The 14,073-nt window shown below is 40.6% G+C and overlaps 1 protein-coding gene across 2 annotated transcripts in view; it reads left to right on the top strand.

Annotated features, from left to right (window-relative positions):
• The window catches only part of Gli (carboxyl ester lipase-like protein Gli), a 191,464-nt gene that overhangs the window by 121,834 nt on the left and 55,557 nt on the right, over nucleotides 1-14,073 (top strand). For both annotated transcript variants that reach the window (XM_067154886.2, XM_068229317.1), the window contains exons 8-9: nucleotides 4,747-4,934; nucleotides 11,136-11,322. In XM_067154886.2, coding sequence (XP_067010987.2) covers nucleotides 4,747-4,934; nucleotides 11,136-11,322 — 375 coding nt within the window. The remainder of the gene's footprint in view (nucleotides 1-4,746; nucleotides 4,935-11,135; nucleotides 11,323-14,073) is intronic.

Genomic DNA, 14,073 nt, shown 5'->3' with positions numbered 1-14,073 from the left:
ACAAGTAAGTGGAAGCAATGAGCTGAGGGCCCCGTGGTCGCCGACCCACGCTCCTTACGACAGGCCCCCACCCACAGGGGACTAATGACATGTAATGTGCAAAAATCACATCATTTATTTTCATTGCTTTTGTCACGTTTGCAATATAAAGATCACTAGAATTTAATGAACTTTAAATTGTCATAAAATGCCCTCCAGATAGACATTTATGACCTAAATATACGTCAAAATGCTCTAATATTACCAACAAGATGAGCTGAAAGCAAAGAAGACTTATCCGAACTTACCAGGTTGGAGGAATCTGGAGAATCCTCCCCAATGAAACTGTCTCGAGAGATTGACCCAGTTACCAGCACGATGAAGAAGAAACGAATCTCTTATTTCTTTCACATCTTACGATTACCAGAAAAGAGGATCGGCAACCTTTATACTTTGCAATTTATTTATCTGTGCATTGTTTTACACCTATTTGTGATCGGCTGACGATGAGCAAAAATACTGGTCGAAACCAGTACCAATTTTAATTAAATAGAAATGTAAACTTACATTTCTTATTTTAATAGTATTGAAAGTTTGAACCATTTTATACTTCCTTTCAACTTATTAGTGAACTCACTTCGATACAGAACAATATGAAATTCTTATCTCTTAATGTTTCAATATCTCTCCAACTGTTTGGCCTCTGTGCACTTCATAAGCTGTGTTGGGGTCTCCTCAGCCTGTTTCTCGTCATTTGACCACATCGGGAGGGTAATGATTGAAACGGCGAGGATGGGAACTGTGTTTGTCGCTCTCCTCTGGGGCAATGATTAACGACTGACAGATGAAACTAAATGATCTTGGAGAGTGTTGCTGGGACGAAAGATGTCAGAGAAAATCGGAGTACCCGGAGAAAACCTGTCCTGTCTCCGCTTTGTCCAGCACAAATCTCCCATGAATTTGAGCCACAGAGACTCTCTTGTTGAGGTCGTGTATTGTCGAAATAAAGATTATTGGTAATATTTTATTTCTTAATGATAAACAGATTTACAGATCTTCAAGACAGAGTTCCAAATCATTTTCCGCGATGGGAGCAGTGGATGTGCTCAGCCGGGGTTCGTGGAACTCCCCTCCCGATGCTTGCTTGCCTTAACTTCGACACGTGACGTTGGTGGTTTTAGACTTTTAAGAATTTTGACAAGCTGCTCTCTCTTTTTGAATGCATTTTCAATAATTTCAAAGTCCTTCATTGACGATATGCTGAAACATTTTAAGAAAGAAAGACGTTTTTCGCACTTCTTGACATCAGAATTTTCTCAGGTGTTTTGTATTTGACTCACAGTGTGCTGCCACACGGTACTCCAGAGCTACACATCTCTCATTTTAGATGGCAGCACTGTTTACAGAAATAACTGGACACTGAATGGCGAGAAGAGCTTCAAATACTTGGAAGCAAACCAACGCAAAATGCAAGACCGGTTACAGAGATCAGCAAAAAGGTGCAACGGGTGAATGTTTTCCACCGGAATGTGCGGAAGAAGGAGAGATGTGGACAGCGACAAGAAGAGAGGAGACTAAAATTCCTAAGAAGTGTGATAGCAAATGCAGAGAAATGAACATTTCACTATGGAAATGCAGTAGAAAAGTTAAATGACAGGAGATGGTTTGGGCATGTAAAGAGAATAGAGGATGAAAGGATATCAAAACAGATGATAGATTCCTCTATAACAGCTGATGCAGAGGCTGGGCTGAGCACCCAACAGAATCACAGAAGATGTATGGTAGGAGGAATGATGCCTTGCCCTTCACATCCGTCGTGTGCTTCTTTAGTGACAGTTTGGAAGATGAGAGAAGACCTTTCGTCTCCATGTTGTCCTCGGCTAGCGGTGTCCGTTCTTCATCGACTGTGGACCAGGTGCATGAGCAATAAGCTCTGATCAGCGGCAACAGCCTTGGTTATTGTGCTCTGGCAGAGGAACCTGTGTTTACTGTTGTGCGCCAGTATATCCACAGGCGTCTTCCTAAAGTGCAACTTCTTCAGAGCCCTGCGGCGATTCGGGATTTCTAGCAGTGAAGTCTGAAACCCTCTAGGCGGTGGGTGAGTGATCTGTTGTCTCGTTTGATGATTTGAGGCTGTTGAATGATTCAATAATTGCATCCATGACTGAGCAATCGTGTTTAGGGTTTTCTCTACTCACCCCAAATCGGGAGAGGTCTAGAAAATGTGCCTCGTACAATGCTGACCGGAGAACTGTGTCCATTGTGCACATTTTTTGTCATCAAATAATGTATTTTGTTACATGGAATATACAAGCACTACTAGATAACTCCCAAGTGAACGATCAGAAAGATGTATGGCTGTTATTGCCCGGTAACTGAGGAGATACACATCGGAAGGAGCGTAGAGGTGGTTGCACCTTTTTCTGGAAACGAAGCACAGGTTCCACTATACAGAAAGAGCTGGTCAGTATCCTCTACGAGCTTCCTAATAGCATCAGTGAACAATTCGTGACATTGAGACTGATCATCTACTACTAATGCCCCAACTGTTGATGTGGAGAGAAGGTCTACTCAGCTATTCCTAGGAGTGGTTGCTCATGTGGGCCGCAGTCATCATTCCACTGGAGGTATGTTGCTTAGAAAACATGTGGAACATGACCTGGTGATCACCAACAGAAAAATCGTTATAAAACTTCCTGGCAACGGGGGAATAAAAGTATGTTTTTGTAATAAATGCATAAATAACGTGGCTGAAAGCAGTTGTTAACTCATTAGAAATAACACAAAAGCAAAGCAAAGGAAAGTCACCCCCGTACAGGCCATGAAGGCCCTTGGAGGAGTGGAAGGTAAAGGCTTCCACCATTCTTAACCTCGGCACGTGATGGGGTAGAGTGGTTAGCTCTACGGCCGGCTGCCTTTGCCCCCAGGAATTAACCTGGTACTCATTTTTGGTGTAGGCTGAGTGAACCTCAGGCCATATGCACCTCCGGAAGTGGAAATCTTGTTTCTTAAATTTTACGACTTCCTGACCGGGATTCAAACCCACGTCCTTCCGGGTGAATGCAGAACGCCTTTACCGCCTCGGCCAGGCAGCCCCTTTAGAAATAATGCCTGAATTAAATGATCGCTTCAGTTTAATATCGTTATAGGTACAATAATAATTAATAATAATAATAATAATACTTCATCAACGGTAATACCATTTTACACAACAATTGAGAAGAATAAACAAAACAAAACACACTAAAAAGAAAGTTCAGATACAGGATTGTAGTACAGTATTTGTCAAGACAGTGGGCATCACCAATTTCAGAAGTTAGTTTATAGTAAAAAGGTTACAATTACTTGAAACATATTTTCACGACACATAAATGGGTTGGATGATGCTGTTTGATTAAGATGCTACTGCAGTGATAATACAGTATTACAAACTTTAAGAATGAAATTGAGCGTGGGAGTTTGAGTAGTTTATGAATTAGAAATTATCTGCAAAAACATACATTTTGAACGAAGCAATTCCTGTTTCATACCAATTTTAATGTGATTTTGTGTTTTACTGTGATGAAAAATCAGTTAACGACAATTCACTATAATGAGTGAATTTTTTGCCGTGATGAATTTGTACTATAACAGACTGCTGCCATCATGTGAGGAACTTCCACCTGGCTTTTTGATTATTTATTGCACTGATGGTGGAATCTTCAACTTGAAAAGGCTAAATCATTACACCCATTATTGATTTTCAGTATGCGGATGAAAACGTTGTTGCAAAGTCTTGGCGAGTATCATTTGGTATAATTTTCTCGCTGCCAACCAGCACATCAGTGCTGCTTCAAGGTCTTCTGGATCCTTCATATATGAGTGACATGAGGAAGTTCGTGCCAACGTAATGTAATGTTTATCCAGGCGGGTTGCAAGATGGCAACCCCTGAGAGAGGAACTCTTGCATGCCTGCAAACATGGTGAAGTGTGCCATCACTGTATTTGGACCTTGATCACTGATGCCTTAAGGGAACTTGTGCTCAATGGATCCTGTAAACGGATGGATATGATGGCCATTCCAGCCAGCTCGAGTGATGCTTTCATAATTGACCCCACAATTAGAACTGAGGTCTCTGAAACTCAACCAGCGGATGTTCATAAAGGTAAATGCAACATCTACAAACCCACAATTCCATACTAGAAAACAAAATAGAAGTTAACATCTATAGAAGTAGAGGGTCTTGTGGATGGAGCTAGAGGGACAATAAGCACAGTTCTGTGAGCTATTCATGATGGACAATCAACTTATGAACACAGTGACCTTGGTAGCTGTTAGGAATCGTTTGTGTAACTTTTTCTGACTGACATCTGATCATAAGATATATTATAACTTGTGTCTGCTGGGCAACCTCTGTCTATGGGAAGTTGAACAACATATGCTGTTTCATCTCTCATGAATATGTCACATGTAACAGAAGGTTGGTGTTTCATCCTAGTGCTTGTGCTTTGTCATCTCGTCACAGTGTGTTGCTGACCTTCCTGTACCATGCTTCTTGTACGGTGAATGAGTGAGAGTTCGGACAGGTAGACTGTTGTTGTAGTACCATCCTGGGATATCCGCTGATCTTGTTTCTTATTACCCACTGACATCACTTTAATCTTGGACTTACTAACTCTCCAAGCTCCAGTCTTGCCATAAAGACCAAACTGCTTAACATATTTCCAGCCACAGGTGGCTTTCCTCTGTCGTGGATGTCAAGTTAATCTTCTTGTGGTGTATTTCAGATAACAACGACAGTCTAGCACCGGACTTCACAGTGGACCAGACGTTCTTCGACCAGAAGGTGCAAGAATTGGTGCTACGTTACAACTACACCCTGAACCCCCGGGGCATCTACGAGGCCATCAAGTACATGTATACCTACTGGCCAGACCCAAACAACACCTACTACATTAGAGAGAAGTATATTGACGTAAGTTGCCAGATCTACCTTCCGTCGTGATCGCTGTGCTATACTAAACTTTCCACATCGACACAATGACAGGTGACTGTTGGAAACGAACGAGACGGCAGGACAGTGTGTGAGCTCCTCCTAACCTGTCATTGTCGTCATTCTCTAATATGACTCAACAGTGACGGGTCAAACTCACTCCTCATCCATTCCTTCTCTGTCTTGTGACATTCCTAGTTTGTTTATGTCCTGTATTCAAAGCTGGCAGGTGGAAATGAACTCAGGGATTGATGAGCAGAGATCCCATGTCAAATATCCTGGGAATCAACAGCAACAACAACTCCAGCCACAGGCGGATTGCAGTACTAATATAAAAACATCAGTCTGTAGTAGTAATAATAATAATAGCAACAACATTGGTTTTACGGCCCATGCTTCTAGACAGAACACCATCTCGCATCATTATCATCCTCTGGTTTTCTTCAAATACTTTTTTCCCATTCTTCAGCTTTGTTCTGTTCTCTTTTGGTGTCTCTCATTGCATTTTATTTTATTAGTTTCTATTTATTTCCTCTAATTCGTCTGAGGTCCTCTCTGTTACTCCTCACGCACACTCGGTGTGATAGAAAATCTTAATTGGAGCTTAATGTTGTCGTCAGTTCCCACTTGGAGCACTGTGGCAGCATACAGCAAGCCACCTGGCCACTACAGTTCCAACAGTAAAGCGTTTCAATTCAGTCTCATTATTGTAGAAGTCCTCCTCGTGAACAGTCAAGATTTTCTTCTGAAGACGCAGAGCAAAGTTCTCTGCGAAACGTGAAGAGTTTCACCTTGTTTCCTTCACATGACATAAGCCCATGTTGTGTCTGCAATAATAATAATAATAATAATAATAATAATAATAATAATAATAATAATAATACAACAGACAGGAATACAGAAAAATCATCAACAAAATTAAGGAATTCCAAGATCAAAGTAGCAAAAAACGGACCGGCAACAACTGGTCACGAGAACGTAAAGAAGCCCACTCCGAAAGGATGAAGAAGTACTGGGCCGATCGAAAGAGGAAGAACCGTAAATGAATGATGCTTAACGTGGTCCATAGTAGACCTATTCGAAAACAAGAAGAATAATAAAAATTTTTTTTTGCTAGTTGCTTTACGTCGCACCGACACAGATAGGTCTTATGGCGATGATGGGACAGGGAAGGGCTAGGAGTGGGAAGGAAGCGGCCGTGGCCTTAATTAAGGTACAGCCCCAGCATTTGCCTGGTGTGAAAATGGGAAACCACAGAAAACCATTTTCAGGGCCGCCGACAGTGGGGTTCAAACCCACTATCTCCCGGATGCGAGCTCACAGCTACGCGCTCCTAACCGCACGGCCAACTCGCCCGGTAATAATAATAATAAGAAGAAGAACGCAAAAAGAAGCACAGCAAAAGGATGAAGAGATTTTGGGAATATAAGCAGAAACTTTGTGCTAAATAACAGCTCGTTAGTTAGGCATAACGAATAAAAAATAATAATTTTATTGTGTTTACGTCCGTCTAACTATTTTTATAGTTTTCAGAGACGCCAAGGTGGCAGAATTCTGTTCCGCAGGAGTTCTTTTACATGCCAGTAAATCTACCAACGTGGGGCTGGCATATTTGATCACCGGACTGAGTCAGGATCAAACCTGTCAACTTGGGCTCAGAAAGCCAGCGCCTCAACCCTCTGAGCCACTGAGCCCGGCATGAGTCAAGAAACCGCGACATTGATAACCCATAATTAACATGTTATGAAAAGACTAAAACATTTAAACAGTCACCAGAACGAATACAGAAGATTCAGTATAATTCTGAAGACTAATGTAATGTAATCACTCGAAGAAAGGTTACGTATTCAATCCCGTTCACTGTTCATATATATTACGATCCGTTCGGTGGTATCCTCTGCTAGCTGGTCTGTAACCCCCAATTATTATTTTTTCCCCGTCTCAATGTCTTTTACACACATTTCTTAATGTTGAGGAGTCGCTAATTCAAACCCTTGCAGCAACAGTTTTCTTTCTTCCACAAGGATGATATACACCACATGGCCCACAGACTTTTAGTGAATAATGGTACTGGGCTAATCTTAAAACTTGCCTTATGATTGCAATGCAATAGCTGCAAGAGTCCCCAAGTTCCAACTTGATGCTGTTTGATGTGTAAGGAACTCCCTTCACTTAATTATATTCCCCTTTCTCCATGAATGGTTTGGCAGTTTCTCCTAACCGAATGGTGAAGCGAATATTAACAAAGTAAACCATTCATTTTCTTGTGATCCAGCTTTTGTGGAGTTGGATTCAAAACATAGTAACTCTCTTTCCCCTAAACTTTTATCATTGCTGATATGAGTAATTATAAAGTAATTATATCCTTCCCAGAATGATTGTCTACTTTTCACTATTCTTAAATATTTTGTGTGGTGGTAAGACTGAACAAATGTGGATGAAAATTGAGGTTTGTTAGGTGCCAGGTCAGAAGCGAAGACACTAGGTTTATAGGCCTAATTACATTAGGTAAAAATATCCTTACTGGTAATAAGAAGAAACGTCTGACTCGTTGGCTGAATGGTCAGCGTACTGGCCTCGGTTCAGAGGGTCCCGGGTTCGATTCCCGGCTGGGTCGCGCATTTTAACCTTCATTGGTTAATTCGAATGGCCCAGGGGCTGGGTGTTTGTGCTGTCCCCAACATTCCTGCACCCCAACACACCTCACATAACACTATCCTCCACCACAATAACACGCAGTTACCTACACACGGCAGATGCCGCCCACCCTCAACGGAGGGTCTGTGAGTTAATAGTTAAACATTTCACTGCTGATTATCGCCATGTTGTTAGTGAACTGTCTGGTGCTGTGTTGCCAAGTTTGACTTCTAAGGAAAGTCAGAGACAGTGCCAAAACAAAGAAGTAGTAGAAGTTACCTTGCAAAATGCTGGATTGGAGGTGAATTTCTTGACTGCCTGATTTGAGCAGTTGTAGAAATCCGCAGAGAAATGCAAGCTCGACAATCTTCTAAGTCTACTCGTAAACTATCGAAAGTGGCCTCAAACTAGTTTTAGTGAGTAATTTACTTCATTTTATTTATTTGGGAAAAGTTTCAGTGTTATTTACAGTCTAGTGTATGTTTAATTTGCTCTGTTTAAAAATGATTTTTTTAAGTATGTAAAGCACAATATTGCTTTCGCTTTTCGTAATGTTTCATTTTATTTCGTATGATCTCTTATTAAAGTTCAAAGATATTTCTTCGTGCGGACTGATAATATTATAACTCTCTGACATTGTTAATCATGTGTTGTATTTGCTTATTTGCGTATCAATGTAATTTCGATTAAATCACCGTGTAGCGTTGGTGTTAGGCTCCACTAGCGCCGCTCTGCGGGAGAGCGCTTCAACTCGGTGAGAGATCTCACTTGGTATTCTATTCGTCATGATAAAAGGGAAACTACAGAAAACAATCTTCAGGGATGCCAATGATGCGTTTCGAACCTATGATCTCCAGAATGCTAGCTACATCTATATGGCCCGTACAACACACTCAGTTACACATTACTATTGCTTCATCTTCCTTTCGTCGAAGCTACGGTATTTATGAGTAGATTACACTCACTGTAACAATGCTATAATAAAGGCTACACTTCTCCAGCATTCTTCACATCGCCTTTTCCCAACTTCCAATTTCCAGACATCTCCTCATCCCCACCCAAGCTCTCGGCCAGAGGGAGGGCGTAACCCTTCAGGTGGCCCGCCCCACCCCTGCGACAGCCCTCTGACGATTGGGACAAGTTATTCCGAGAGTGGAAGTGACCTATATTTCCATGGAAATTACCCGATGTGTATAATAAAATATATCGGCGTGTCGATAATATTATGAGATTTAATTTCCACCGAATGCGATACTCATAAGTCATGCTCATGCTTAGCCATATTTGAGTAATGTGTAGGAAGACAAACAGCTGACTGGCGTTCGGCACGCTCACTGACAAATTTTATTGGTTGCGACAGGCAAAGAGTTGCATGAAAGATACTTCTATCTCCATCTTCAAACCAATATTGAAACTTTAAGCAATGTCTAGTTAAACATCGGCTGAACATTGTTTATGCAATGGAAGATCGTGCTTGAGTTAGACGTTGTTTAGGTAGACGTTGTCTAAGGTTTAAAACTAGTCATCGTTTCTGCAATCGGCCCAAAAAATTAAGCTGCTTTGCTTTCAGAAATATGGATACATAAATTTTGATAATTTACTTGGGCGTTACAGCTTGAACCATCCTGTTAACCCCCCTGCATGAAGTTCAGGTGTTTCTTTATGTTCTCTGGAGTCATCATCATGATTTCTCCTTATCCAGCTCCTGCCGGGTCAGGGTATTTATGGAACTTTCCATTTTCCTCTTTCCTTCTACCATTCCTCTTCCACGATCTTGTCCCAGTCTAAATTTTGTCTTCTTATGCCGTTCTTCACTGGTGCAATCCATCTTGTTTTAGGTCTTCCTCTTGCTCTCTTGCTGTCGCGCTTTGCCTCCAGCATCTGTCTTGGAATTCTATTCTCCTCTATCCTTTTTACATATCCAAACCACCTTAGTTTATTCTTTTCAACTCTCTCATTTAGCATTCCTACCCCAACTTCCTTCGTAACATCTTCATTTCTCACTCTGCTTTTCCTTGTCTTTCCTATCATACTTTTTAGGAATTTCACCTCACTGGCTTGAATTCTACTCTCTTGCCTGCCAGTCAAAGTCCAGGTCTCAGTATGGGTACACAGTACACATTATCTCATTACTTCTCCTTGGTACTTCTATGCTCCAAACAAGTTTTCTTACACTTTGGCAGAATGCATTGCCCTCCTGTATCCTCCTGTTAATCTCCATGTCCATCCTAGCATTTTGCATTAATTCACTTCCTAGGTACTTAAAGCTGTCCACAGTTTCCAGACTCTGACTTCCAATTTTCACGGTGCCCTTTCCTTGCCTTTCCCCTCTCGACATCACCATAGTCGTTGCTTTCCTCTGTACTGATTTTCATGCCATACTTCTCAATTTTTTCATTCAGTACCTCTAGTTGTTGTTGCACTTCTTTGCTGTTCTTTCCCCAGATCACATCATCATCTGCAAATTGCAGTATCTTCATCTCTTCGTCTCCATGGGCTTCCTTTGTTTCCTTTACAATTCCGTCCATGACCACGATAAAGAAAAAAAGAGGTGACAGCACATTCCCCTGTCTTAATCCAGTCTTTCCAACTGGGGTCAGTACTCTACTAACACAGTTGTTGTACATTGCTTGCACCATTTCTAAAATTTCTCTTCTGAGTCTCTTTTTAACCATGGTTTCCCAAAGCTTCTCTCTGGGTACACTATCATATGCCTTTTCTATACCTGTGAAAGTTCTTTTCCATCAGCTGTCTCTTGCTGTCCACTGTAGATCTTCAACTCCTGAAGCCATATTGTTCCTCTTGTAACTCTCCTTCAATCGTTCTATTTCCAGTATTTTAACTTCCTCCCTGGGGTAACTACTGGATATATCTGAATAATCTCTGCCATGGACCCTAAGTTTAGGAAGGAAAATTTTAAGAGATTTTTGTTTTGTATTTGTATAGCTTTGTTAAACTACATGGACTACAGTACAATGAGTTCAACTTGTCGCATTGTAATCTTAAAGCAGCACTTTGCATACTAGCATCTAGTCTATATTACCAAATTGCTAGAGTAAATATGAATTTCTCCATTGCAAACTTATAACAAATCTCTGGAAATTCACAAAATCAAGCTCAAACTTTTATGTTTATCTGGGGGGGGGGGGGGAGGGTCCTACTTGACACTAAAAGAAGGTTACACTCAGAAAATTAAAAAAACTGTAAAACAATGGAAACAAATATGATAATACTCCTACGCTATCTGTTGTACTGTACCTGTTCCAAGTAGTCATCATGCATTAAAATCACGTGGTGTGTACGCTTGGAAAAGTACTGGGGAAGGCCGAGCTTGTACGCACTTCTATGTCCTTTGATTTACTGAGTGTTTGGATTATCGAGTCCCTGCTGCACATGCAGTTATTTAAGTAATGGGAAAGAACGAACTAGTACAAATCAAGTTATGTATGGAAAGACAGGAACATTTAATAGGGAAAAGACAATGACTTGTTAAAGGCTGTAGATAGCTCAGTGCTAAAGGGTCAAAGCTCTTGTTCTTATCTACAGATGATGTCGGACTTCCTGTACCGTGCTCCCAGCGACCACATGGCCAAGCTTCTTGTGGAGAAGGATGTTCCAGTATATCTGTACGTGCTCAATACCACCGTAGAAGCCTTCAGACTACCTCTGTGGCGAAAGGTGCCTCACAATATCGAACATTACTTTCTGACTGGCGCTCCCTTCATGGACGTAGGTAAGATAAACGTTTACATTGGCTGATTAGAGAGTGTCTTTTCCTGGCTAGTTTACTCCCTAATTAGCAGGTTAGGATCATTAATAAGTTGAATATCAATAGACTGTGGGATATATCAGCTTTATTGCTTCTTGGTGATTGGATTCTTGCGAGTGTACCCTCTATTGCATCTAAAACACCAGCAAAACTGCATATTTCATAGAAGTAGTGGATAATCTGTTGACGTTCTATTGAAGGAAATCCTAAGTAATCTTCTCATGCATGATGTTGATGCAGAAACTCTGCTAACATTACCTGAACAATCGGTAGACATGCGTTTTAGATCTGGAATGTTCTTGATGGCACAGAATACAACGCACTGAACAAAGATAGTGACAAAGAAATATGCGGCGTTGAATCTGATGGCGATGACTGACTAAACAGTTAAATGCCAGATAACTTTTCTCTTATGCTTCTTGTGCTTCATTAATATATATCTCTCTTCGAAGGCAGACATCTGTATGCCGCTAGATGCTGAAGGGCCATACTGAAAAAGTCATGGAATTCCAGTGGTATTTTAGATTCAAAATTAGATTCTCATAATTTTCTCTCCTAACTTTTTTAACAGTAAAATTTGCTAAAAAAAAAAGTAGGTAAATTACGTGAGCAAATATGGTACTTGGTCTTGCAATGCTCACTGATAATAGTGACATTTGTGACATGCGTTAGCTGCTCTGAGGAATATGTAAGAGGAGACGAGGATAAACAGACCTCAGACATGAAGAACTGCATGTGGCGTGCTAAACTATCGACTTGTGCGTTATTTACTTGTCGAGTTTGAAGAGAAGTTTTTGAAGAATGTTGCAACTCTTCCTCCGTTTTAATGTTGAAAACACTTCATAGCACACAAAGTCGGGTCCCCCACGCTTAAGCAAATTCTTCAATAAAGCCAAAAGTTGAAGGGCTAAAGGGCCCAGAAAGGTTTCAATTTGTGAGTCTTAAATGCAATTTCAGAAAAAACAGTCTAAAATCGCTTGTTTCTTTACTCCTTATCTTTTTTATTCAAATCCTAGCCAAATTAATGTATTTACATAATTCTTTCTGTAAAGTGTTCCTAGCTTCAATACCCTCAGGCGTTTCTTTGATACTTTGAAAAATGTCCACACTGAATGTAGTTATAAGGGCATAAGTGAAACTCCTGCATTGACTCACATTAGCGCTCGTAGTGGTGCTTAAGTGAAACTCTGCATTGACTCACATTAGCGCTCGTAGTGGTAGAAAAAGGCAAACTGCTAATCCAATTGACCAGATAATGATGAATAAGAAAAGAATTGTAATTTTTAGAAATAAAGAGTATATTCTCATACTTTATTTACCTAAAATTCGTAGTTTTCAACATCGAGTTGCTTGCCTGAAGAGCTAGAACTGTGGGTTTTTTACTGAGGCTGTGGGGCCGCTACTTGTCTCTTATCGAGGGCTTTCTCTAGCTCTCAGGCACCATCATTTTCTGCCTTTGTTCTTCTTGGTCAAACAGCAGCCCTCTGCCACCTCCAGTTCCCTTTATACAGGTTTTTCATTTCAAAACTCTCCACTAAATAAATATTTATTTAATTTAAACAAAAAATGCATCAGTTTAGATATTGAGTGAGGGTGGGGGTGAGTTTAATCATCATCATATGTGTTCTGCCCACAGACAGGTGCAGCTCCCCTGTCTTTTGCCATCCTCTTCAGTTCCTCCTTATTTGATGTCATCTATCATCTTGTACCTTCTCCTTCCTCTCAAGTGTCCCATCCATTTCTTCTTCCTTTCTCTTATAACTTACAGCCATCTTCTCTTCTCACCAATCCTTTCCAATAATTTTGCATTTCTCACTCTTTCCATCCAGCTTATTCTCTCCACATCCACATCTCAGACGCTTCTACCCTTTTTCTCTTTCATCTTCTCTTCTCCATGTCCACGTCTCTGCCCATATAATGCCACACTCCAAGCAAAACACTTACCAAGTCTTTAATCTTTATCTAATTGGCCACATAATAATCTCGTCTTCGTGTTGAACGCTTCCTTCGCTTTAGCTTCTCAAGTCTTCATTTATTATACTTCCAAGATATTTGAAAGCTCTTACTTGCCTCATATTAAGTTGCCAGTTTTCTTCCTTTAGCGATCACCGTACTGTTTGTTTTCATCCCGTACTCGTCACAAGCTTCATTCATATCATTTAGGATTTATTTAAAGTTCTTTCGCTTTCTGCTAATAATACCATGTCATCTTTCGTTCTCCGTCTGCCAGTACATACTCCTCTTTTTCTCTCTAAGCATTTTCCAATCATTTCTTCCATGTACAGTGTAAGTTGAACAACAAAGGGAAAAGACAACAACCTTGTCTAACACCCCCTCCAATTCTGCTTTCTTCCGACGTTTCGTTTCCAATCCTTATTGATTTAATATTATAAACTTCATCTTTGGTCCGTATTGAATGGAGATTAACATACAATAAAGAAGAGTGCAATTGATCCACCTTTTTCAATACAAAGTATGTTGCTAATTCAAAATCACAACATTATTAATTTGGTACGGGTTTCGATGTCTTGGACACCATCGTCAGCCAAAATAGGACAAATGAATAAAGATATACAACATGTTGGAAGTACAAACTATGGACCCTTAATAATGATATAACAATGGTTAGATAACATACAAATGCATAGGGACGTGGCGACCCCATCGCCCAGTGGGAAATCACTGCAGTCAGCCACCCGAGTATTGGCGGGAAAA

The sequence above is a fragment of the Anabrus simplex genome, chromosome 10 (assembly GCF_040414725.1).
Source record: "Anabrus simplex isolate iqAnaSimp1 chromosome 10, ASM4041472v1, whole genome shotgun sequence".
NCBI classification, from domain to species: Eukaryota; Metazoa; Arthropoda; class Insecta; order Orthoptera; family Tettigoniidae; genus Anabrus; species Anabrus simplex.
The sequence above is the reverse complement of the archived record's forward strand: the minus strand, read 5'-3'. Positions and strand labels throughout refer to the sequence as shown.